This window comes from Labrus bergylta, chromosome 12, assembly GCF_963930695.1.
Source record: "Labrus bergylta chromosome 12, fLabBer1.1, whole genome shotgun sequence".
NCBI lineage: Eukaryota > Metazoa > Chordata > Actinopteri > Labriformes > Labridae > Labrus > Labrus bergylta.
This window is the reverse complement of record NC_089206.1, coordinates 23726479-23749670: the sequence shown is the minus strand read 5'-3', so window position 1 is coordinate 23749670 and position 23192 is coordinate 23726479. Positions and strand designations below refer to the sequence as shown.

Genomic DNA, 23192 nt, shown 5'->3' with positions numbered 1-23192 from the left:
TTGTAAATTCACACCAGAGGGTTCAGAGACATATCCAATCATCCTGCACCTGAGGCTGATTGAATCACTAAAGCCTTGCACTAGTTGTAAACATAAGATATGAAAGACAGTGTAAAAGATTTGCAGGCGTCAAATCATGTAATTGGATTCAAAACTTGTAATTGTAGTCTGATCTGCTTGTGCCCTGATGAACGGGGCAGTGATATCATAATCCTTAGTTTACATTGATTTCTTTGCCTGTCCTTCCTGCATTTGGCAGCTCCAGCAGTGATGCATTAAGCCTGGATTATGTGTCTAACCCCTTCATATTTGTCTAGTATTTAAAGTTTGCTCTTCTTTTGTCCATTAAGCTGCTCTGCTTGCAGAATGTCCATGTTAGCATTCGGTCGTATGATGCAAACATTGGCCCCCTTTTTATGTGCTGACCAGATCAGGAAGCCCTGTGTTGACTCACCAAGTTTGCAACCAGTGTTGTGTAACTGCTTACTGTGATTTTGTGAAGGTTAGTGAAGCAAATAACAAATTCATACGCTGTTTGTTTCACTTTCCTCATAGGAAAGACCTCTTCGTATTGCAGCATCTTTATAAAACACAAAAAGTTAGAATTGACTCCCTCGCTCACACCTGGATAATCTATCTTTGGACTCTATAAAACATAAATAACACTCAAAGTTCGCTCTGAAAACCCATAACGCTGCTCATTACCCCCCCCCCCCCCAAGAGGAGGCTACAAATCTTCCCAGATGTTGGTATTTTTCCTTGAGATGGAGCGCTAAAAATGTCTTCAAAATGTTTTGGTCAGATCTGGTTATGTCATTCGCTTGTTGTGAGTTCATTCATATGTTTCTGTGCGTGTGTGTCTGTGTGTCTGTGTGTGTGTGTGTGAGGGAGAGTTTGTGTGTGTGCACGGTTCACTGGGCAGCCCTCCACCGAGCCTCACCCTCCACCACCCACTAAGATATAGTTATTGGTTGCTGGTGTGGTGGGCTGGTGTATAATAAAGCCAAATGTTTGGGGCGCGGCCTCCTCACCCACTCTGTCATTAAGGCCCCGGCTACGCCATGTGAAAGGCAAATACCTCATCGCAATAAAATGTTTAGGAAAATGTAGGCTGTAATATATGTGGTGCACACACACACACACACACACACACACACACACACACACACACACACACACACACACACACACACACACACACACACACTCAGAGTAATAAAGCCCAGTGCACATAAAAAAAATAAAAAGTGAACTGTCCTTTCAAGGCAGCCGGATCAGGCTGCACCATGAATAAGGATGAATCATCCTGCTGTGAAGTTTTGGATCAAAATAGGAAAAGTGTTACTCCGTTCTCGAGGCAGGTGGTGACAGAATAAGAGAGTAAGACATTTAAGCCGTAGGTGGTGACAGAGCGCAGCAGAGCGCAGCAGTCGGAGGTCACTGCAGAGTACAGCATGTGAGGAACAAAATGTTAGAGCAAGAACAGAGGAGAACTGCTGCTACACACACACACACAGACACACACACACAGGGGGTCAAAGACAGAAACTTAGGAAAGAAGAGTGTGTGAGGAAATCATCGTCTGGTTGTCTTTGTTTCTAAACCTGGGTACATTTCATCTGTCCTTAATTTAGCTCTGTGTAGCTCGTGTCCAGATGCAGAGACAGGTACCGGCTCATTCCTGACATCAGAGAGCTTCTCAAGTGACAGTGTGTGTTTGATTCGTGTTTGTGGCTTCACATTAAAAATAGTATTCTTTCTCCTTAAACAAGAGTCCAACAGACCCAGTTCCTGTTTTCACTTCTCACATGAGCTTATCTCAGATCTTACACGCACAAAAATAAGATGTATCATCTCGTACTGAATCATACACATTTATTTTTCACACACATTTATTATCATTAGAATGACGTGAAAAATATGTAAAAACAAAAATGGTTTAATGAGACACAGGAGAAGTGATGAATAGGGCAAGAACATCGTTGCCCTGGTTATAAAGAGTTGGGGGTCCTTCAATGTTGCCCAAAACACAAACATGCACCCACTGCTAAAGGAGTGCATCCCAGACCACCTCTGAACGTGGTCTGGTTGACCTGATCTAAATTCATCCTCAGTGCATCTTTGGTGTGTTTACACCTGCACTTAAAACTGTACACTTGTGATCAGACCGTCCAGGAAATGAATACAGGTGAAGCAAGGACCTTACCTACAACACACTGGAAATTTAAGCTGTTTTAGTCTGCATGCAAAAATAAATTGTATCATTTTCTGTGTTGTTTCTCGAGTGTGAAAACGACATTTCTGCATTCTTAGAAAGTATGAAAATGAATTCAGTGTAATGAGTTCTGTGTAAACACACAGGATGTCTTCTCAGTGTGAGCACATTGTCACCTGTACTCAGGGCTGTGAATACATCAACCAGGGTACATTAGAATGTGGGTGTGAACAGGGTGTGTGTGTGTGTGTGTGTGCGTGTGTGTGTGCGTGTGTGTGCGTGTGTGTGTGCGTGTGCGTGCGTGTGTGTGTGTGCGTGTGCGTGCGTGTGTGTGTGTGCGGTTAAGATTGAAGCCAGCTCTTTCACCACAGTCAGGATAATTGTCACAGTGGTACTCACACTTTTGGCAGGAGGTGCTTGGCTAAATTTGGAAATCACCTCCTGTGTGTTTGTGCATGTGTGCGCTAGTGGTAGGTGTGTGTGTGTTTGTTGTGTATGTCTCGAGATACACACAAAAACACAAACTCGGAGCAGTAGCAGCCAAAAACGGGAGAGATCCAGGACACATGGAGAGAGGGAATTGTGTGTATATTAGGCAACAAATAAAAAGGAAAACAATGGGCGGTGTGATTAGGAGAAGTAGGTGGAGGGAAAGAGTACAGAGACAAAAAACCTGCCTGTATTTACTACTGTACACACACATATTAGTGTGAGTGTGACATGGCGTTTGTGTGAAATCAAGCCAGCTCAGAATGGAAGCCAAACTACTAAAAGATGGTTCTATTAACTCTCTCCCCATAATTGTAGCAGCTCTGGCTTAGCCAAATCCCCCCTCAGCACCACAAACCCACATTCACACACACACATGCACACACTTTTAGAGACGGCAGAATAACCCGGCAGGTGATATCCCCCTCTCTACTCCCTGACTTTGTCTTCCTGCCAAGCTGGGTAGTGGCAAAGAAGGACAAAGCCGGTGTTGTCATTTTGAAGCTAGTAGTCGCTCGTAGGCCATTTGTCATGGAAATTCAGCCCGTGAATCATTCCTCTGAGGGGATAGCGAGCGCACTCACTAGAAGGGATGTATAATTTGAGCCACATAAATCTTCCACATGCTCCCGGTAATCATGTTGAATCACATAGACGTATGACTATAAATACCAGACTATGTAATTTTAAAGTTGTACTTCTCCGCAAACCAAAGATTAAAGAAAAACATTGACAAACACTGGCAGCACTGGAAAAAAACCAACATGTGTTTATGTAAGTAGGTGAGCTACATTTCAGTGTGTCAGTGTCAAATATGCTTTTATTATCTGGTCTAATGTTTGAGACTCTGATGCAGCTACGTTTCAGGGAACGCCTCTCTGTGTAAACCAGTGGCGGTTTTGTTGCTGTGAGAAACATTTAATTACCTTCGGTCTCACATACTGTAAATCAGAAGAGGCGTTTACAATCAGAAGGATTATTTGGCAGCATAATTACAAGACGCAGCTTTCCAAAATTCTCTCTGTGGTTTAAGAATGGAATGAACTCTGTGCTCTTTAACACATTATAACTGTGTGCAATCTGTGTGTGTGTGTGTGTGTGTGCTTTATTACAGCGAATGCAACAGCAACAGAGATTCAGTGCTGTCCTACACCAGTGTGAGGAGTAACAGCTCTTACCTCGGGAGTGACGAGATGGGATCAGGTAAAGGAAAAGACAAAATATCTATCTGTTAATATCCTTGTGCAGAGATAAGAAGTCATCTCATTCAAACATCTTTTCTTTTATCCATAACCAAAGGAGGGCAGACTTAAATGATAAACGTCACATAAATGCAATGAAAAAAAGGATAGCCTTGATGACATGCTTCCTCTTTAATAAGCACAGATCCCACTTGTGTCACTGTCAGTGTAATGTTTAAAAAAGCACGCCAAGAGGCGGGTAAGCTCTGTAATTACAGGTGTGGTTAACCATCCAAACCAACCAAAAACAATTAATAACTCAACTATAAGATCTGTAAAACAATATATAGAGGGTTGATAGTAACACAACAAATATATAACAAAAGACATACTTAAACCGATCACATATCTAAAACCATTTTATAGAAATACAATAAGAAAACGTCTAAAGTTTAAAGTTAAAGGTCAGAAGAAAAGTCACATCTGATCGGGTCTATGCAATTCTGAAAAATAAAAAACAAGTAGAGATGACATCTATTGAATTAAAGTAGAAGATGTTGTTGTCCCTTGTTCCTGTTGTTGTATTACTGTCTACATAATGTAATTAAAGGAGCAACATGTAAGATATCTACTGAATATATCATCACATTAAGGAAACAGCAATGGAAGCGTTCAGATAGAACTGATTCTAACAACTTAAAGGTTTACAGACCCATGCAGAGCTGGCTAAACACTGAAGCTTCAGTGTTCACCACATGGCAACGTGCGTGAGCATCGACTCTAGAGAGGAGGGGGCGGGGGGAGACAGCTCTCTATAATGTTTTGAATTTGGACTGCAGTACCCATTTTAAACACTAGGTGTCAGAGTTACATACTGCTCCTTTAAAATTTGGATGGTTTTTGGATATTTATGTTGGGCATTTACCTTGTTACTTGGGTTTTATTCACAGTGATATCTTTTTAAAACCAAGCTGATTTTTAGTAAGACAATAAGTTTGTCAAACCATCTGAAGATTTGTGCTTCAGTCCTCACAGGCAGCACTGTAAAGGGAATTCCACATAAACAACAACCCAAACTGAAGCAAATGAATCCTTCCTGTTTGTCAAAATATTGGTTGTTTGTAAAAAGGACTGATCAGAAGCCAAAATGTGCTCCCACTTTGGTTTGTGTTAATGTCAGTCATATGGCGTCCATTCACAACGGCAAAACACAAAAATGCTGAAGATATTTTAAGAAGTCAGATGTTAAATTTCATAACCCGTCTGGCACATATTTGTGTCCTGAGCCAAGTATGTGTCCGCTGCTGTTTATCACTTTAAGCGTTTAGTCTTTATGAGAACACAATGAGACCTTCTAATGAAATAACTTAAAGCCTTGTGTTTCATTTCTTTTCATCAGAATTTGCATAAAAAAGATGAAAAGAAACGTCTGATTATTCTAACAGCCGATTAAGAATCAGCACTGGTTTCCTCAAATGTGTGATTTCTCTGTTTGGTCATTTTTTTTGGCTGCTAGGGGACGAGTTGCCCTGTGACATGAGGATTCCCTCGGACAAACAGGACAAGCTGCACGGCTGCCTCGAGCACCTTTTCAACCAGGTTAGTTCTGCCGTTCAGTTTAGAGTGACTGCTGAATTTATTTCATGATGGATTCTCTGCAAAACAACAAAGCACGATTCCAAAAGCAAACCTTGGAAGAAGTGAGCCATAGCAGAGATTTCTTAACTGTAGACTCATAGTGAAGAAAAACAGTGAAACATAAAGACACACACACACACACACACATCAGTGTTAAACCACCTTCAGTACAGCCAAACCATGTGGAGCAGATGATTTTGATAGTAATCAGTCAACATCTGGGCTGAGTTACCTCATGGAGCTCTGTGTCCTCTGGTCAGGATCCTTATATCCTTATTTCTCTGTCTCTCATCTTTCACTGACGTCCTTGCTTTCTCTATCACATATACACACACTTACACACACACACACACACACACACACACACACACACACACACACACACACACACACACACACACACACACACACACACACACACACACACACACACACACACACACACACACAGAGGCTTGCTCAGGTACCTCCATCCGTCTTTTCATCTCCTCTTACCAGTGGGATGCACACACTTTTGTGGCTTCTTCTTTAGTTCTTTCCACATGTAAACAGCTGTTCAGGGGGGCTGAAAACAAACGCCTTGTTGTTGTTGCAGTAGTTTTGTGTGTTGTTGTATTTGTGCATGTTGTGTTTGAATTACACAGAAATACATGTGTTGAGAATGAAAGATTTAGCAAACTCAAAGCCCTGAGTGATTAACTGACAATTTTTCTCCCCCCACTCTCTCTCCCCCCCCCCCCCCCTCTCTCTCTCTCTCTCTCTCTCTCTCTCTCTCTCTCTCTCTCTCTCTCTCTGTCTCTCTCTCTCTCTCTCTCTCTCTGTGTGTGTTCTCGTCTTTCTGCACACAGGTTGACTCCATTAACAGCCTACTCAAAGGATCTGTGATGATGAAAGCCTGTGAGGAGACCAAACACTTTTACCCTGACAACACCCAACCAGGTTGGAGAAGATCATTTCAAAGCAAGCATACTATACAATATTGATTCTTTATCACTAAAGTTTACCATCGGCTTAGGGGAGAGATAATCTGCTGCAGACTTCAAATTCACTCTGACTTTTTTTGTGAGCAAACCGGGCGAACCTGAGGAAACATGATGTTCGCTCACAACAAAGAGATTTTCAGTATGCAGTGGATTATTTTATTTTTTATTTGTTTGTTCCTGCAACTGAGTACGTAGTTTGGCTGTGCATGGGGAGTGCTGTTCATCATTCATCATTTATAATATTTTCTTTTTTCATAAAGTCTTCCTTAAAAACAACAAGGTTTCAGTTCAGTTCAGGGTCATTCAATGAACATTAGATAAAGTCAAATGCCATTTCAAATAATGAGAAAGCCATTCCAGTGGAAGTACAAGCTGAAAACGCGATGATTAGATTTTAGATTTTATATCCATTACATGGAATCAACGACCACTTGATTCAAACATTGATCCAGATAGACAGATTTCTACTTTCCTGTTGAAAGTTGAAATACAGCGAAGCTTTCAAGGGAGATAACTAGATTTAGTTACTGGACAGAAACAGTTCAGACTTCTCTGATCAAAAAGTAAAAAACTTACAAAGTAAATATGAAAAGTAATGATGTCAAAAATAATGTAAAAAAATGACAGAAAAGGTCCTTGGTTGAGTTTATTGAAAAAATACATGTGCACCTTGTGATGCAGACACTGCCAGGGCATGCATTCAGAGAGGTCAGGATGAAAGAAAAAGGGGCGGGACTTGTCAAAGGGGCTTTTTGACAGTAGAGAAGCAGCAGCTGGCAAAAATTGTTTACTAAACCAAAAAATGTCACATAAGTTATATAACTTCTTTAATCACCAACCAACTACCAGTAAGCTGCTAAACAATGTAACATTACATTTAGTGAACTAATATCTACTTCTGCTCATTCCTCTGTGTGTGCATACTGTTCGTGTGTTTACCTTCTGAGAGGTTAGAGGTCGTCTAGGTAGAACTAACAGTTAACAAAACAGTCACTCAGCAGATACACACACTAACACTTTCCTGTTTTTTTTATGCAGAGTTCCGACAAACAGACGATTGGACCATGCGTAGTCGTTACATGATTCAGAAGAACATCGGGGAGGACCCCTGGAACCTGCCCACCTCCATCAAAACGCTGGTGGAGAGCCTGCAGAGATATGTGGATGGTCAGTGAAACATCTTAAAAACACATGCAGAGCATTTATGTAACGTCTATCTGGTTACAATCAGTCATCTCACCTGGTTTTTCTTCTGCCTCCACAGATGGAAGGAACCAGCTTCTCCTTGCTCTGCTCAAGTGCACAGGTACAGAAACTTTGTTAAAGAGAATAGAGACCAGTTCATGATCAGAGTGAGGGTGGCGAGTAACCTAAACACAACGCAGTTTTAATTTTCCATTAAATGACTGCATAAATTGGCCAGACAGGCCGTGCAATCACTCAGCTGACTTTGGTTTTAAGCAGCAGGAAAAGCCTCATGATCGAAGTATTTTAAATGATTCCAACAGTTTGAACTTTTTGCTAATGAGATCATCCATCACATGAAAATACAGCCAGGCTTCACCAGGACATCTGCAGAACCTTAAAACAGCTTCAAAGATGATTGAATTGCATCTCAAATATTTATTTAAAATGTCAGAAATGTGGTTTCTGGGGCTTTTTTAAAAAACATTTTTGAAGTCGTGTTTCCATTTCTCTATTACTTCAGTTTGTCACGTGAGTTTTAAAACATTGTCTGTCACATGCTGCATAGGGAAGCCAAAATAAGCATTTCTTTCATCACAGCTTCATTGCAAACAGATCAAGCAGATGTTTGCCTATATTTAGTTTCAAGTCAAGTTTTATATATTTTTTTTTTTAAAAAGCATGTTTTTTATTATCCCAGATCAGGATCAGATCCAGACTGTGGCCAGTTGTTCTGCATGTTTGTACAGGAATGAGGGCTGGTGTCAAAACACATGATGCTCCAGTCACTTTGAAGTGAACCCAGTGGCAGATGGTGCTGGTTAATGGGAGATATCCTCTCAGGGGAGACGAGCTAATGGAATAAAGTCTGTGTGTTGGAGCAGCTCCAGTAGTACACGTGTAATGAGGGAGGTTGGGCTGCCTTACACTTTTGAACTTACTCCATCCCTACCCTGACATCAACATCTCTCCCCTCTACCTTCCCTCAACATCAGACACGTCTCTACAGCTGCGAAGGGATGTGATCTTCTGCCAGGCAGCGACGGGAGCCCTGTGCACGCTGGCCGAGCAGCTGTTGGCGGCGCTGCGATCCCGGTTCAACAACGCCGGCGAGTACCAGGAAGACGGCAAGGAGACCAGTAGGAAGTGGCTGGAGCAGATTTCTGCCATCGGCGTTCTGTTGCACTTCCAATCTACGCTAGCGCCACACCTGGTGAGGATGGGTATTTAGTGCCACCATTTAAGGAATCCTGTTCTAATACAGTTCTACTTAGTGAAGAACATCAGTTTGACGTATTAAGTTGATGCACTTTTAAGCAATCATCATCATGTGTGTCTGCCCTCTTATATCCACTTTGAAAACATGTTCAGGGTCATTTTAGTTTTTTTTTAACCACATATCCAGCTGTCTTAAAACAAACAAACCCCTCTCCCTGGTGTGACCTCTGAGCTTTCTTTCTCTCTCCTCCTGCAGAAAGAGCAGCGCACCATGCTGGAAGACACCAAGGCCGCCCTGTTGGACTTGGACAAAGTCACTGTGTTCTTCAGGCAACTGGAAGACGAGTTTCTAGTCGCAAGTAAGAGACTATTAAAAAAAAAAAAGAAAGACTGACTCGAGCCATTCAGACCACACGGCTGATCATGAGCAGCTGTATGGTTTCACTAACTCTGAATAAAGTTCCATTATGTGCATGTATGGTTGCTATTGAGGGTGAAATTGACATTTATGCCGTTGCAGATTTGATTTTCTTTTCAGTAGAGTGACTGAATAGAGAGCTGAAACAAAACTACAATGGCTCCATAAATCATCTTTAACAAGAGCAGAGCTTGAAGTCTGTTAGAGTCCTCGTTGTCCTTCTATACAAGATAAGAAGGCTCCTTCCTGACGGGCTGTGAGGGGTTTCAAGTGACCTTTTGTGCTGCTCTGAACGCGCATGAAACACTGACACATATAGCACGAAGGAAAAGGCGTAATGACCCTTCAGCAGAGTTTTCTTTTCTTTTGATTTTGTAACATTTAATTGAATAACTTTTTTTTTTGTTGTTGATTTGCAGCTATGATCCTTTCATATTAAAAGTCAAACATTTCCTTCTAACTATGTTACAGATTTTAAACAGAGCATCACAAACCCCTCTTCTCTTTGGATATTTATATCTTCCAAAAGTTGCAGGATAGGTTTCGCTTCTGCAGATACAGACACAGCATCGTTCGATGACACATCGACTGTAGCCTCTGTGTGTGGTATTACAAAGGTTACTTGGGCATCAGTCCATTTTTCAAAAGAGTGACAGATAAATTCAACTAGTTCCACACATTTTGTTCGATTTTGAAAATATAGGCAGGGGTAACTAACTAACTTACTGCATGCTTTTCCTTGCAAGGTGTTTGAAACCTCCCACAAATATGCACAAATAGAACATTTAGATTCTTTTCATACTGACATGAAAACACATTTTTAATCTTCATGCACCAAATGCAGCATGTGCTGAAGTGGTTGGTGAATATTCTTTTGGAGCATGAAAAGTGTAGTTTAGCATTCCTTCTGTCCTGCAGCTGAACGTTGGAGCATTTCTTTCAGAGTAAGCAGCGCTGAGGATGCACACAGATCATTCATTGTGCGCATTGTGTAAAATCCTGACATGACCATGTGTAAAAAAGTTTAGGACCCTGGGGTGTTTGTGCCTTCTAATCACATCAGTATCTTGTATTCAGTGAAGGTGCTGCAGGCTACCAGAAGCCTTAAAGCCGGCAGATACAAAGGATGATGCATCCTGAATCAGTTCTCTTTTCAGAAGCCTCAATATGGGCGGCAGAGATTGCAGCTCAAAGGAAAAGCACATCACGCACTTCCCATTTTAAGGGGGGAAGCTTTGGGTGAAGCGGGGATTTTACGGGGTTCACACTGCAGCAATTTGCTGTTAACATACTCATTTATTGAGCACAAATTTGTAAAATAAATCTGAATAACAAAACATATGCTGAAGTTGTGTTTCACGCTCAGACTGCTGCAGTGCAGGTAGATGGTTTGTGGCAGCAGCATCTATTGGGCAGTATTGATTTGCTAATAGCATCTTAAGCATGCTGGGGGGCTTCACTAGATAAGGGGAGGTAAGAGTCTTGTAAGAGCCTTGTAAGAGCTGGAGGACCCTGAGTTCAGCCTAGAGCGGCAGAGCCATTTTCACAGGATTATAGTTCGATGGATTGTCTGGAAAAGAGCACTGACCCCAGAGGTCACGCTGTAAAGGTCATCATATCCATTTTCTGAGAAATCACCATGAGCCACAAGACTCCTCACTGATTACTATTCATGTATTGTTTGTAGGTTTTGAAAAGGTTTCCCCTCTGAATCCAGGTGATACAGTAACAACATCTGTTCTTAAAACTAGAGTTGTTTTATGTGCAGAGGTTTAAACATTACACAGTCAATCAACATGATGCATTTTTAATTACCATGGATGAAGATTTTTATGAACTTAAGTACCTTTTTCCTATCACTGTACACTTTGCAAAACTAAGGCAATGCTGCAGACACAGCAAGTTCTTTGCATTTACTTAAATGAAGTGTGGAAACATATTATGATGACTTATATTCATGATTGGTACTGCTTTCTAATGCAGCAGCATGTTTCATGTTGATGGTTACTCTTGAACTGTGAAAGGTATTTCTTTAACATTTCAAAAGTAGTTTTCTTAAAGGTATTAAGAATAACTAGTTATTGGATAAAAGACCATGAGTAATTCAGCAAAGTAATGTAACTTATAGAACTTGATTGTTAATTTATTACTTATTTATCCATGCTTGAAATATGACATTAAGCTTAAATCTTTAGACTAAATTTACAACATTGCTGTTTCCAATGGCATGGTCACTTCCCTGTGATTGGCTGGTTGCAGGCTTGGCTGACTCAGTTTGCCTTTAGCAGTATGTATTGATGTGATTTGTAGATGGGATTCAAGAAAGGGACTCAATAAATGTTAAATATTACTGATCTAATGAATGGCTTGTAAGCAATTCTGCCTTTGATTGTATGGTCGGTCATTTGTCCCAAATATTTGCCGACCAACACTGTCGGGAAATTTGTCAGAGAAATCCTCACTGCATGGTGAAAACCTGAATGAATGAAATGTTAAACCCAATTCAAAAAGTATATCCAATACAACCACAAGTTTCTTAAGTTATTTTGCTACATATTCATATTTCTCTCAGTAACTTTAATGAATTAAGTTTAAGTTTCTTTTCTATTTAAATTATGATAATGCCATCTGGAAACCTGGAGTGTAAATTTACTTAAGACTGAAGCTATTTAGATTTAGTAAAGATATTTTTAATACATGTTAAGAGAGGTTAGGTGACCCTTTGTCTTTTCTCTGTAATGCTCACATCACAGGCCTTTTTCATTCTCACATGTTTCTTTTTTCAGTCGCACAAACAACCAATAGTACAGCAGAACAATCCTCTTAATACCCCTCCCTGTCTGTGTTTGTGTTTTGCAGACACACCAGTGTGCTACCAGGTGGAGGGCAGCCGACAGGCCCTGAGGGTCACGCTGTACCTGGACAGCTGTCACTTCAGTGAGCTTCCCAGTCGACTACAAAACGGAGGCAGCCTCAAGCTCCACACCATCCTCTTCACCAAAGGTAAGACCGGGCCGAGAGGAGAAAACTGAGAACGGGTTGTCGGGCATGTAGGCAAGCTTTATTAGCGTCATAAAGAATTTTAGTTAAATGTGTAAAAATGTATGGTTCAGATGATGCAGTGCCTGATTTAAAATCAGGTTTGCATGCACATCACATCAGAAGGGTTATAAGGGTTACATTCTGGGAGGGTTTTATTGAACACAGAGGACATGAAAATCACTTACATACACTATACTTTGAAATTTCTTTTTTTTTTTTTTTTAAATCAATTTTAGCCTCTGTCTCTCATAAAAACACATTCGCTGATAGTTTTATGTGCTCCTATTAAGTTGGATTGATGCCTTTTATTGGCCGTTTAAACGTACCCTGCTTTACGTTCTCCTCTGCTGCCATGCTCCTCTAATTCTCCATCAGTCTCTGCTGGCCTGACATGAATGAACAGCATTATGCATCACGTCTCTTTGCCAAACAGCCTTTTTTATTTTCCACTGACAAGAGCCAGTTGGAACACTAACCCAATAATAGAGTTTATATTGCTCTCATTGACTTAAAGCAAAATGCTGCAACAGAGGCTTAGAGTTGTTCAGCTGTTAAGATATATGGCTCAACATTGCCACCTACTGGAAAATAGTCCTCACTGCAGGCTTGGGGAAAGTAATGCTGTTTTTTTTTGTGTAGGAGTGTGTTGCCATATTTTTCAGCATCATACGTCATCATAGGCCTGACAAAATATCTCTAAAGTGAGGACATTATAAGCAATCCTTTTCTGTTTTTTAAGGTTTAATTTAGTTATTAATTGTTATGCTTATGGATTTAGGGGAACATTTGCTGTCCGGAGGTTTCATCAGAGCTATTTGCATATTCATGTAGGGGTTATTATGTTGTTAAAATGCATGAGGGTTAAAGTTTAGTGTTGTAATCTGTGTGCCAATGTGTGTTGATCCTGATGCCTCCTGTGTGTTTCATCCAGCTCTCGAGCGTCCGGAGGGAGTGTCCCAGCAGGACTACGCAGCCATGGAGGAGTTCCAGCAGCGCACCAACGCGGTCTCACTAGAGCGGGTCAAGGCCTACTACCGCAAACTCAGGTCTGTATGCTACACTGCATCAAATCCCTCCAGCGGCTTACTCACTAACACTCAGGATAGATTTCACCTTAAAGGGAGAGCTCACCCTCTGGTGTTGCATAAGCCAGCAGAAACTACGCTGCGACTGCTGTTTTTACTTTGACTCCAAGTGTTTTCAAGGTTTTGGAGTTTTTCAAGGTGAGAGGCGTATCATTTATCAAGACCCATCTGGAAAAGAGTCCCACACCCACTGGGAGGATTCAGTTTGCTGCAAGAGAGGCTGGTTTAGTTCCAGCTGATGGCACATAAAGATCTGTTGTAACTAACACATCAGCATGCGTATACTGTGGTTTTTAATCTTTTATTATTTGTTCATCTCGCTTTTAAAAAGTTATCATAATTTTTAATAAAATATGTAAAAGACAAGATGCTAAGAAAAGTAATGTGCTTACATTTAAACCTTATTATTATGGTTATAATTAAAGCTCCCCTGAGGAACTTTTGGTTTGCGTTGATTTTGGCGCCCCCTGTGGACAAAGCAATTCTTCTTATTTCTTTGCTAATTTTGTCCGTTACATGTTTAAGTAATATACAAAATATTTCAACCTGCTTACTATGCAGTCAAATGTATCTCATTAGGATTTATTGGAAATGATAAAAGTCAGTGTCAGTTTTCACTTTGTCGCTAACGTACCCCGCCGCGGTGGTTTCAGGCATTAAAGATAACAACATGGAAATAATTGATCTTGTCGCTGATGGTCTCATTTGCTTTTACAGGTCATACAGAGACATCAGTATTAAGTATTCAGTCTGTTTTAAAACCATCTATAAACTCCTCACAGGAGCTTTAAAAAAAACAAAAACCTTTAATTTGATGAAGTTCAGATTTTAAGAGCTGACCTTAATCCTTTCTTTCATTTCCCCTTAATTTATATTCATGTTCTTTTTTAAAGCCCGTCATTACGCTTAAGGTTTCTGATACTTGCACGCTTAGTCCAGTGACTCATGCAACATCAATAAATGATGGGATACAGTATGTACTGTAGCAGATGCATATTCTATAAAGTGAAGTGCTCTGGGTGACTCAGCTCTCGCACAGACTGAGTCACAGGAGAACAACCTCTACATTTCTAAACACGACGGTGAGTTTTTCAAACTGAAATAGATATGTTTCTCGTCCTAACAGGGCTTTCTATTTGGAGAAGTCCAATCTCCCTACAGACTCCAACACCACAGCCATGAAGATAGACCAGGTAAATATACATCGCCTGTGATATATGATCCATGTACTGCTTCTATGATACCTGTGCTTGTGACATAAGTCCACTTTTTATATAATGTTTTGACTAAATATAAATGCAAGCACAGATACTGGGCCTTGAAGTTAGAGACCTTCGACCGAGCATTTCAAAAGTAAGATGATCTGGTGTCCTGTTACCTCCACTGGACCCCCTCCCCCCCCCTTCACTAGCTGGTCGAGACCCCCATTAACCCCAACTAACCTCAACATGTTATTTATTTTACGTGTAATCCTTTCTACTGCTTCCATTTGTACTCCAGCAACGATTAGAGTAAAAAACTAAACAATAGTGTCAGACAATGACGGTAGATAGATTAAAGCTGATTAGAAAACACAGTAGTTTCAATTTGTAGAGTTTCATTCACATGTTTTCACCTTCTTCAAAAGAAAAGGCTGCAAAGAGTTCAACCTCTTTGTTTTGTTTTTCTCTTTAATTATAAAGTTGCTCCATCTTAACAAGTCAGCCAGTCTATTGATTTCTTATATTTATTACTTTATTGTTCTTCAATTCTCAATTCTGCTCTTGCTGTTATTCTGGAATTTATCTTTAGAAAATTGCCAGATGCGAATGAATAATAGGAAACGAGTAACTTTTTAGGCCCCGTGTTCAGCTAGCGTTGTTTTCTCAGCGCCAGCGTCTTTTTCAGTTGTTTTCAATGAGGAGAGAGCTCAGCAGAAAGCAGCCGCCTGGATGAAAAGCGCAGCAGCCGGCATTTTTTTTACAACAATCTGTCGTTTTTGTGCGTCCGCTTCGAGCGCTCAAGTTGAAAATGTTTCAACTTTTCAGAAAGGCGCTCTTTTCAAAATGTATGATATTCCCGGTATTTTAGCCTCCTACGGATTTCAGTTATAAAACATGCAGTAAAAAGTAACGGAGCCGTGTCGGTCATACAGGGGCCATTGTCAACTAACTGTTGCCATAGAGACAAGACAGACGTGCAGCGCTTTTCTTCTCAGCGCATAAACGTTTCATGCAAACACTCCCGGGCGTTCAGCCAGCGCTTTTCTGCCCAGAAAAACTCTAGTTGGACACAGGGACTTACTCTACAGTCGATGCTTGAAATGACTTGTTAAAATGGCCACTCCTGTGATATCCCATTGTATCATCACTTCAGAAGTCCATTAAATCCCTGACCCTCTCTGACCTTTGCTGTCTCTCCCACACAGCTGCTGCGACCTCTCAACACCCTGGACGACCTGTGTCGACTCATGCAGTCCTACGTGAACGTGCGCCAGAGCGCTCAGGGTCACCCGTCAGGTGTGAGCGTGCTGTGCGTCTCCTCTGAGCTGTGTAACCGCCTGGGAGCGTGCCACATCACCATGTGTGCTACAGGCATGCAGAGGTCAGCCAACTACATTATACTGCTTGTTTTGTATCACCAGACTGTCAGCTGCAATAAAGATTAACACAGGGCAGACAGACTGGATGACATGCTCCACTGGACTTCTTCAAAGTGCTGCTGGGCCTCATTGTCTGGATACGTTTTTACCTTGAGGTGTCCAGCAGTTGCAAATATGGAGTGTCATATTACTGTGTTTGTTAGAAAGGTCCACACGGAGCTCACCTTTTGCTTTTCTTGTTTTTTTCTTGTTTTTTTTGCAGATGTACCCTAAGTGTGACACTGGAACAGGCGATGATCTTAGCCCGAAACCATGGCCTCATGCCTCGCTGCATCATGCAAACTATGGATATAATGCGCAAACAGGTAAAGCTTAGTTCAATCTCACAACAGCAGTCCTCTAGAAAATTCACTGGGTGGTTCAATGGCCTCCCCACAAAATCAAATGAATCAATCCATCCATTTTCATTTTGGAAGCCTATTCATTACAGATGTTATCTCAAGACACTTTACATAAAGACGAGATTTAGCCTGTACTCTTTGCTATATCACAACATCTATGCACTCTGAGTCCAGCACTTGGTAACATTTAGCAAAATAACAGTGACAAGAAAACAATTAATTTTAACGGGAGAAACATTGGACAGAAACAGACTCGTCCTGAACAGCCATCTCCTGTGGCTGTTTTGGTCTTTTGAAGTGGGATAGAAAAGAAAGAGAGATGCATAGAGACAAACAGAGAAACAACAATAACAACAACAACAACAACTAATTATTCAATTTATTATTAGAAACTTCCGTATCTTTGGAGAGGCAATTTATGGTACAGTTCAAAATGTATTAAAAATCTTCTAAATTAGACAGAAAAAAAAATCATAACTTCCAACACAAACATTTAAGAAACATGTGGTTTAACTATCCAATATAGCCTACCAAAGCAATGATATATATCTAAATTATTCCAATAAATATCATCAGAAAACATTTTACACAGACATGTCAACAGCTGTTTGCTTCTTCTATCCACTGTAACAATAAAATAATCTAATGAGTAAACTTCACATCCCCTGTGTATCTTCCACGCCCCTTTAGTCCATGCATTTCCCCAGACTCCCAGTAGCTTTGTTTAATTATTTAACCATCGCCATGGGGATACATTAGTTTTTGCTCGGCTGGTTCTGATTTTGGGGATGTCTATCCAGAAGGGAGTGGCTGAAAACTCCTCTGAAATGTTATGTGGTGTATCGGTGCAGATCTTTTTCTGCCTTCTCATCCAGCCTACTCAGGTACAGTTAGTTCACACATACCTGTACATCATCCTGCTGCTCCCACACCAGTCTCCTACAGCTTGTCACTATTGTTTCTTGTTTGTTTTTGTGTTTAATAATGGAATAGCAATACCACAATGCAATAACATAACAAATGAACCGCAGTACCTAAAGATTTATCAGTTATTAAATAGTGTGAGAATTTCAATAGGAAAGTTGTCGACTGTGCTGCAGGTCACCACCATGCAGAAACTCATAACCTGTCTTTATTTATCACATAAGAAATCAAACTGGGGAAAAATAGCTGAAATCAGTCTTTGGACAGAAAATATCAAATTAATAAGTATTCTTCTGATACTGATCATGGTAAAATTAGTCATTTTAAAATCATAATGTATCATTTCCACTTTGATTCATTAAACTAGACAACATTTGTGCTTAAAATACAAGGGAAAAAAAACATCAAGTCAAGAGTTCAGCTACTCTACATCTAAACTTTATTCATGAATAATACTTTCTTTTTTTTCTCAAATTAAAAAAAAAAAATCAAATTCAGTCTGTGTTACCTGAATATCTAATTCTCCCTTGAAAGCGAGTATTTATGGACATGTAAGGTTGGATATTCAGCCAAATGAGGCAATTGAGCTGGATGCAATATGGGAATTGTACATTTCAAAGCATTTGTCTTCTCCTACCAGGGGGCAAGAGTTGAGCTCTCTGCTAAAAATCTCAAGGTAATGGACCAGATGCCTCCATCATTCCCAAGGTAGAGTATAAAACCACTTCCAGACACCTCTTCCCACACAGTCATTATTACTTTATAGACAGGGCAGGATCCCCCCCTCATTAAAAACTTTTTCTCTCTCCACAGGCTCTTCAAACTGTGTTTGCCGCCCTCAGACGGAGACCTCTAAGAGATCTGATACTTCATCTGAGGACTTGACAGAGAAACTTAAAAGGAAGACATGATGAGAGATGACAGAGACAGTTGAACGTTTTCCTTCACACTGCCAATGGAAATACTCTGCTCCTCCCGCCCTACTGCCCCAGTTACACACAGGGATCTTTCCACTGTGGATGCCACTAGAGTTTCAGCGCAAGCTAAACAAGACTGTACAAACAAATGTTAGTTATCGCAAACCAACAGTGAGACTGGTGCAGCCTGAAGCACAGGACTAGTCACGAGCTGTTATACTGGGATACCACCAAGGTTGAAGGATTATTGTTTTGACTGTCCGTCCACACAAAGCTGACATTGACTGGAAAGGTGGTGCAAAATATTCTCAACATATTAAAAAGAGACGCTGGTTAAGGTCTCCGCCGTGACTATGCTCTTACTATTAACTGGATTAACCAAACTACCTGTAGCAAACTGTCATCCTGAATGCAGATGTTATCCATTTTGCCTTGGACTGCAACTGCAGAGAGCTGCCTCTTTCTCTGTATGGGCTGCGGGAGTTCCCCAGGGCTCAATGCTTGGACCCCGAGTGAAGTAGTTAGCCGGCTGAATAGAGATGCAGAAAGTCGAAGTATAGACAGAAAGATGGAAGTAGGGATTGAGGGATCGATGAAAAGACGGATGAAACGAGCATGGTGCGGCTCTTTTTAAGCCTGTTGCATGTGGTCACTGTGCAATTACTGTAGGTTTAGTGTGAGTACTGTATTACTGCACTATATGAAGGATAGTTATTTATTGTGTCTGAAAGGAGCGTTTTTATCCCTCACTTATTCTATATCAGGTATTAAAGAATCTAAAAGCATTCCGGCCTAAGTATTGAACAGTATTTAAAGGACCAAGGCATGCCGTATTTTAGACGTAACAGCTTGTGTATTTTATTTATATGTCTGAACTTTTATCATGTCAGGAAGAGTTGCATTAATCTTCAGGGAGAGAGAGGGTGAGGGACAGAAGCTAGCTAATTAGAATCTAGACAAAGGTAGCTAAAGCAAACTGTACGAGGCTGCTCGTCAATCAGCGGCCAATTACAGGTTGGGAAATTAAATCATTGTTAAATTATTAATATATTAATTCAAATGTACTAGTTGAAGGATCGCCTTCGGTTAACTAAGTCGTCATTTGATTTTAAATTTGTGTTTTTCATACTCTTGGGTCTTTTTACTGTAGGTATTAAAATAAGCACAATGATCGGTCAATTCAAGTCGCAGTGTTAGCAAAAAGTACTGTAAACCGTTTGTGGATGACGTAAACAAAGGGATTGTTTCACGACTGAAACACAGTCACATTATTTTCTCTTTATTTTAATTTCTTGAACATACAAACTGTAACGATGTCAGAGAGAAGAGTAGGACGTGTCTTACAGCAGCACAGTAATGCTTTAAATTAAATGTGGTTATTTTTACAGCGATAATGTACGTAGCATATAAAGCTAGGCATCTGAGGAGAAGCTGTTTTTCTTTGCTGAGTGTAACTTTACTGACAACTTGTTTTTGACATGCGTCTCGAGAATCTGTCTCGACATGCTGCATTCATTAAGCAGATCACTTAGACCTTTTTATTTATTTAAAAGCTGTCTGGTTCCAAAAAAGCATGTTCAAATATGCATCCTTCTGCACAGGCATGCCCACTGTTAAAAAGACCCAGTGCGTATTTGCATCGTTTTAATTTCCCCCCATTGTTTTTCTTAATCTGAGCAGTGTATATTGTAAAAACAAAGAATGCAGCATTAGTGACAACCTGGTTTGAAAGTCTGTGTTACCAGTTAAATTAGCAAATGACTGCAGCATGTTGGCTCTAGCTGGACAAACAAAACATGTCACTGATTACACATTATTTACATTATTCTAATGTTTTTGTATATACTTTATTTGCAATCTTTATGTTGCCTGAAAATAACTGTACAAAGGATCTTTGTTGAATCTTTCTAAAAGTATCATTGTAAATGCAATCTTAACAAGATAGTAAATAAAATGTTCGCAGTATGATGATGATGTTTTTTCAGTGGAGCTGAAGTGTTGGCGAGCTGAGACCAAATAGAGGACATGATGTGCGGGGTTAGAATGAGAACACACACACACGCACACACGCACACACACATACACACGTGAAGTGGTGTTCCTCCTCGTCAGGACCTCTTTTTCACCCCTACTATTTATCCTGTGATTTTCCTGCTTTACAAGGTGTCCTCCCGGCCTCGTGTCGCTTTTGTTCTACTGTATTAAACTGCATGAATGAGTCAAAAGAAGATTGATAAAAGATAATAACATCCCTCAGTTTGCACGTACCAGCTGGTTGTGACTAAGTGCAGCTGCACGAAAACAAAAGGATCTCTGACTGAAATGGTTTTTGTTTGTTTCCTTTAGTCCAATTGTTCATAATTTTGTTTAAAGTCACATTACAAACTTCAGACTGACTGATGTATCTGTTGGTCGAAGTTGGCCTTTATCTCAAATATATCAGTGTCAAGATATATATTTGCTTACTGTATATGAGCTGATATGTAAAAACAGACCTTATAATGCAGGAAACAATCATTACAGTTTTTTTAAATGGAGCTCGCTACACCACCATAGTTTACTGTACAATCTCGATGTCTGTACAACATGTTGCAGAGTCTTACATATTCTGTAATGACACAGCTTTATAGTGACCTTTGCAAAGTTGTATTGGTGCAAAATTAATGCACAATCCAAATTGAAAAAAGGTCAATTTACATTCCATCTGAAAAATTCACCGTAAATCAACCACTACACATGTAATCAGTCAATATTTCCACTTTAGAATCTGTATCCATATCATCCTCAAACATCCTATATTGATCAGGCTCCTGTCCGTGCAGTATAGGCTCACATCCTGCTCTCAAGTGAACATGATTCTTATCCTGAAATGTAATTCACTACTCCTTCACATTATTTAGTCCAGATCTTTTTTCTCTATGTTTGCTGTATGAGAATCTACACTGATGTGCATTGCACTGAGGGCTGAGATGTCTGAAATGCCACATTTTAAAACAGAAACAAACTCTATTACCTTTGCTCAATCAGGGACTGACAGTCTTAGATACACCACTTCACACAGTGGTTGATTTCCATTAACATGACTGAAGAGAGCAGCACATGTGAATATTGCATGAGGCATGGACTGGAAGTATCTGCAGCTGCTCATTTGGGCTGGACTTGAGTGGAGAGGGCGGAAGGTTATCTCAGGATAGATGTTTGGAGAAAGGGTACAGTAATGATCCTCTCAGTCTGATCAATAACTAAATTTGACATATGATCCAAATTGACAATCCCAGCTGAAATGTAACTGCACCAGAAGAACGACTGGTTGCATGCTGAAATTAACTTTGCAGTGCAAGTCATTTCTGGGCCATTAGCTAGATTGCAGACGAATTGCTGATGGCAAACGTGATTGGACTGTGGAGTGAGAATCTCGAGTGTTTCTCTCCTTGCTCTGTTTGCCAAACAGCCGGAAGGGGCTAAGGTAAAAGCTTACACTGTGCAGTTTCGCGTGGTTATTGCAATTGGTTTTCTAGAGGGACCGACAGCGACTGCATCCTCCAGCAGCAGCAGCAAAGCAGCAGCAGCAGCAGCACACACCCCTCAGCACCGGTGATGCATCCCCGCGGCAAGGACACGGACAACTCCTCGTCAGAGTCGTCTCGACTTTAGAATGGTGAAGAAATCTCTCAACGGCGGGGTTTACCCAACTCAAGCCGGAGAGAAGAAGCACAAAGTCGGCTTTGTCGGATTGGACCCGGGAGCTCCGGAATCCAGCAGGGATGGGGCGCTGCTCATTGCGGGATCTGAAAGCACCAAGCGGAGCAGTATCCTCTGCAGACCGAGGTCCAGCATCTCCGCAGGTAGACCCAGACCGTCGAAGAAAAATGCCAGCTATCGGAAGCTACAGAATTTCCTTTATAATGCGCTGGAGAGACCGAGGGGATGGGCGTTCATATACCACGCTTATGTGTAAGTGATGCATGTTGATTCTGTTTTCTTGGCCTCTTACTTTACTGTGTCATTATTTCAGATGTGCATATGTGTTTTTTTAGTCTATATTTAAGCTCATAATCAGATGGCGCATTGAAGAGTTAAGCCTTGTCATGCTGCCAGGCTGCTCTAGCTATAGGAGTGGTATCACTTCACCTGCAGAACTCCTGCTCCAACTCTGCTGCTGCAACTCTTGCCTAAATATCATTCTTGCATTTTGACATCTGTTTCCATTTGACTGGTCACGATGATGATGGAGAACATGGTAAACATTTGACACTCTATAGTTTATAGAGTTGCCATGTGTTGCGGCAGCATTGCGTTTCAGCACCGCGGTGTGTGGACAGCGCCGCGCCGCATCACTACTTTCACTAATTGACGTTGCAGTCCAGCTCCGCACGGTCATGTGGACTCTATTACACACAGTGTATGTGCAAGCACAGAGAATATTCTGGATTCTACATGCTGATATGTCTAGCTTTATATTGTGTGTAAGTCTGAGTGAAGTACCCTACTAAACATTAGCTGCCAAAAGATTTTTTTCATCAGACTCTGATTGCATCATAAATAAAAAAAAAGGTTGGTTATATGTGACCTCTGAGTCGTCTCTCACCTATGACAACAACTTTTTGAGAGAGAAATGCCTTCATTTTTTTTAGTGTAAGGGTTGTAAATTAGTGATGAACTTATATAAAGTTAGGGCAGAACTACAGACTCACTGTAGAAGATATCCAAACTTATAGTTCCTTGAATTCTGACTGTACAATCAATTGTTCATTTAAGTAGAACCCTATCAACTAACAATGTCAATATATTGCTGGAAATGTAGACATTTTGTAAAAAAAGGGTTAGTTAGTTTCTCTTGGTTGAAAAATTTCTTGAAGAAATTATTCAACCGTTTTTACTTTCGGTTAATAGTTAGGTAAAGTGGAAAAATGGG

The 23192-nt window shown here is 40.6% G+C and overlaps 2 protein-coding genes across 14 annotated transcripts in view; both read left to right on the top strand.

The window, feature by feature from the left end:
• The window catches only part of prex1 (phosphatidylinositol-3,4,5-trisphosphate-dependent Rac exchange factor 1), a 100622-nt gene extending 80380 nt beyond the window's left edge, over positions 1 to 20242 (top strand). The window contains exons 27-41 of one of the 4 annotated variants that reach the window (XM_020635936.3): positions 3819 to 3907; positions 5402 to 5484; positions 6372 to 6462; positions 7545 to 7673; positions 7771 to 7812; positions 8687 to 8904; positions 9166 to 9268; positions 12187 to 12330; positions 13301 to 13415; positions 14581 to 14647; positions 14763 to 14807; positions 15862 to 16037; positions 16298 to 16400; positions 18001 to 18068; positions 18174 to 20242. In XM_020635936.3, the coding sequence (XP_020491592.1) occupies positions 3819 to 3907; positions 5402 to 5484; positions 6372 to 6462; positions 7545 to 7673; positions 7771 to 7812; positions 8687 to 8904; positions 9166 to 9268; positions 12187 to 12330; positions 13301 to 13415; positions 14581 to 14647; positions 14763 to 14807; positions 15862 to 16037; positions 16298 to 16400; positions 18001 to 18068; positions 18174 to 18216 (1516 nt within the window). In that variant the 3' untranslated portion in view covers positions 18217 to 20242. Of the gene's footprint in view, positions 1 to 3818; positions 3908 to 5401; positions 5485 to 6371; positions 6484 to 7544; positions 7674 to 7770; positions 7813 to 8686; positions 8905 to 9165; positions 9269 to 12186; positions 12331 to 13300; positions 13416 to 14580; positions 14648 to 14762; positions 14808 to 15861; positions 16038 to 16297; positions 16401 to 18000; positions 18069 to 18173 lie in introns of all 4 variants that reach the window. The other 3 variants (XM_020635938.3, XM_029277761.2, XM_020635937.3) reach the window with 3 other exon arrangements.
• Positions 20243 to 21428: 1186 nt separating this feature from the next.
• Positions 21429 to 23192, top strand: part of LOC109985579 (potassium voltage-gated channel subfamily KQT member 2) — a 28254-nt gene continuing 26490 nt past the window's right edge. For 3 of the 10 annotated variants that reach the window (XM_065961130.1, XM_065961132.1, XM_065961129.1), the window contains exon 1: positions 21429 to 22231. In XM_065961130.1, the coding sequence (XP_065817202.1) occupies positions 21933 to 22231 (299 nt within the window). In that variant the 5' untranslated portion in view covers positions 21429 to 21932. The remainder of the gene's footprint in view (positions 22232 to 23192) is intronic. The other 7 variants (XM_065961135.1, XM_065961133.1, XM_065961137.1 and 4 more) reach the window with 4 other exon arrangements.